The 2,061-nt window shown below is 35.5% G+C and overlaps 1 protein-coding gene across 1 annotated transcript; it reads right to left on the reverse strand.

The window, feature by feature from the left end:
- Positions 1-408: 408 nt before the first annotated feature.
- On the reverse strand, positions 409-936 carry LOC122660369 (protein SMALL AUXIN UP-REGULATED RNA 10-like). The gene has a single exon (XM_043855648.1). The coding sequence runs from the start codon at positions 934-936 to the stop codon at positions 409-411; it is 528 nt and encodes a 175-aa protein (XP_043711583.1).
- Positions 937-2,061: the final 1,125 nt, after the last annotated feature.

Here is a 2,061-nt window from a genome sequence, read left to right on the forward strand (position 1 = left end):
GTATTCCACACAAGAATCTTGAATGATCACATTCAGCACACGTACCATATGAATACTCATACTCATATTCTGCAATCACATGCCAAAAATTTACAATGTGATAACCGTAAAAACAGAATTCCTAATTTTATCTCTAGTTGTGAACACTTTAAGGTCATACCTGCTAGTGCAATCATCACACAAAATGTCAATGCGAATTAATAAATGTAATCTCTATTCAAATGGATTTCATGAACACACATATATATCCAACACTAATGAGTTTAGAAACACAGTTTAATCTTTCCACTGTGTATCAAAACAACTCTTTTGTCCCCCTACTACATGAAGAATACCTTATTTCACTTATTTCACTCAGTTACATTGCCTTCATTAATAAGAAAAAAAAAAGAAAAGGAAAATACAAAGTCATCTACACATTGGCTTTGGAGGATGATGAGACTGAGTAAGCTCAGCTTCTGATGAGCAAAAGCCACTCATCTCCTTCTCTCCACTAAACCCAAGTTCATGCATGAAGAACGCCTCCTTCTTCTGCTCCACCAGCTTCAAAATCTTCTCGAACACAGATACTTCACAAGGAATTCTCAGTGCTCCTTCATTTTGAAATCCAAATTCTTCTTCAGCTTCTCTCAATAGGACCCCAAATGCTCTGTGACCCAGATACTCTGTTGGGATTATGAATCTCTTCAGTTCCTTTCCAACGCAGACAGCAAGGAATCCTTTAGGAACAGTATCGCCGGAAACCGAAGAGATCTCAGAGAAAGAGAGTGTCCTCTTGAGAAATTTGATGCTTTTACTGCCACTGCTACTGTTTGTGGTGTTGCTGCTACTGCTCTTGTTGCTGTTCTTTGGTGCATTTGCAAGCATTTTCCACTTTTTGAGTCTCTGCTGAAGCCTAACTATCTCACTGATCTTGTTAGACTTCTTGGATTCCATGTAGTCTTTGCAGAAAGATTCTTTGAGCCTTTCCTTCCCGAAATACTTGTTTGTGTAAATCTCAAATGGTTGAAGTTGAAATTTATAGACGTTTGTATGCCTAAGGTCCAAAATCTTCTTTATTTTTTAACCTTTTTCTTTAATATATTTTACCCAAGTCAGTTTATTTATATTGGTTGCTGTTGCAACTGTCTTAAGAATCAAAACCAATCAGTCTTCCATTTGTTTAGTCCCTAGATGAGTCCTGACTTAGTTTCCAGATTTTATGAAGGTGGGCCATCTCTCTCTCTCTCTCTCTCTCTCTCTCTCTCTGTTAGCACTTATTTATATTTTTCCTTCTCTGTTTATAGTTAAAGTGCTCAAATTATAACCTTATTTATTGCTTTGGTTTCTGATCTAACTGCTTCAACAGTCAAAAACTGTAGGCATTGGTTCTCAGTTTCTTAATACTACTTTATTTCTTCTCAGGTTTGTCTTGGTATCTTAAATTTGATGCATATCTAATGTTATTAATTGATTTTTTTTTTTTAAATCTATTTTTCTGGTTTTTCTATTTGTTTAATGGATCTTGCTCAGAACACGGAAGATCGTGGAAGATGGCAATCAAGAGTATTCCATGTGAAATGCACATTGATTGAACTGAAGTATAAATTATTTTAACACAGATTTCAGTTCACCATAATTACAGTAGCCTTTGATTTGATTCTGTTTTTGAATTTTCACCTTCTCAAATGCGGAGCATTGCCAGTGCACCTATAAAATACATCAGATGGTGGCCATTGTACTTCAATGCGCAAGCGAGATGTACTGTCTGATGCACTTTAAAGGTGTACGGGACAATGCACCGCATTTGAGAGGATAAAAATTATCCATTTTACTAAAAATCTCTCCACAGTCATAGATATTGTAACAAAGATTTGTTATCAAATTAACCCTTTCATGTCCTTTTCTAGTCATTCTTGTAGACATCTCTTTCTTGTAACAAGGATTTGTTATTAGTTTTAGTTAATTAGTGAAGAGGGTTGAAGAAAAAGAATAAGAAGTTTACTCTGATATGAATCTAGAAGTTGAGTCTAGAGTGGTCCCTCAGTGTAAAGTAAATCTTGAGGTTGATAGTTTATATGC

The sequence above is a fragment of the Telopea speciosissima genome, chromosome 4, assembly GCF_018873765.1.
Source record: "Telopea speciosissima isolate NSW1024214 ecotype Mountain lineage chromosome 4, Tspe_v1, whole genome shotgun sequence".
NCBI classification, from domain to species: domain Eukaryota; kingdom Viridiplantae; phylum Streptophyta; class Magnoliopsida; order Proteales; family Proteaceae; genus Telopea; species Telopea speciosissima.

Bases quoted from the DNA above. Each gene is read 5' to 3' on its own strand.
- LOC122660369 (XM_043855648.1), bottom strand. From the start codon at position 936: ATGGAATCCAAGAAGTCTAACAAGATCAGTGAGATAGTTAGGCTTCAG.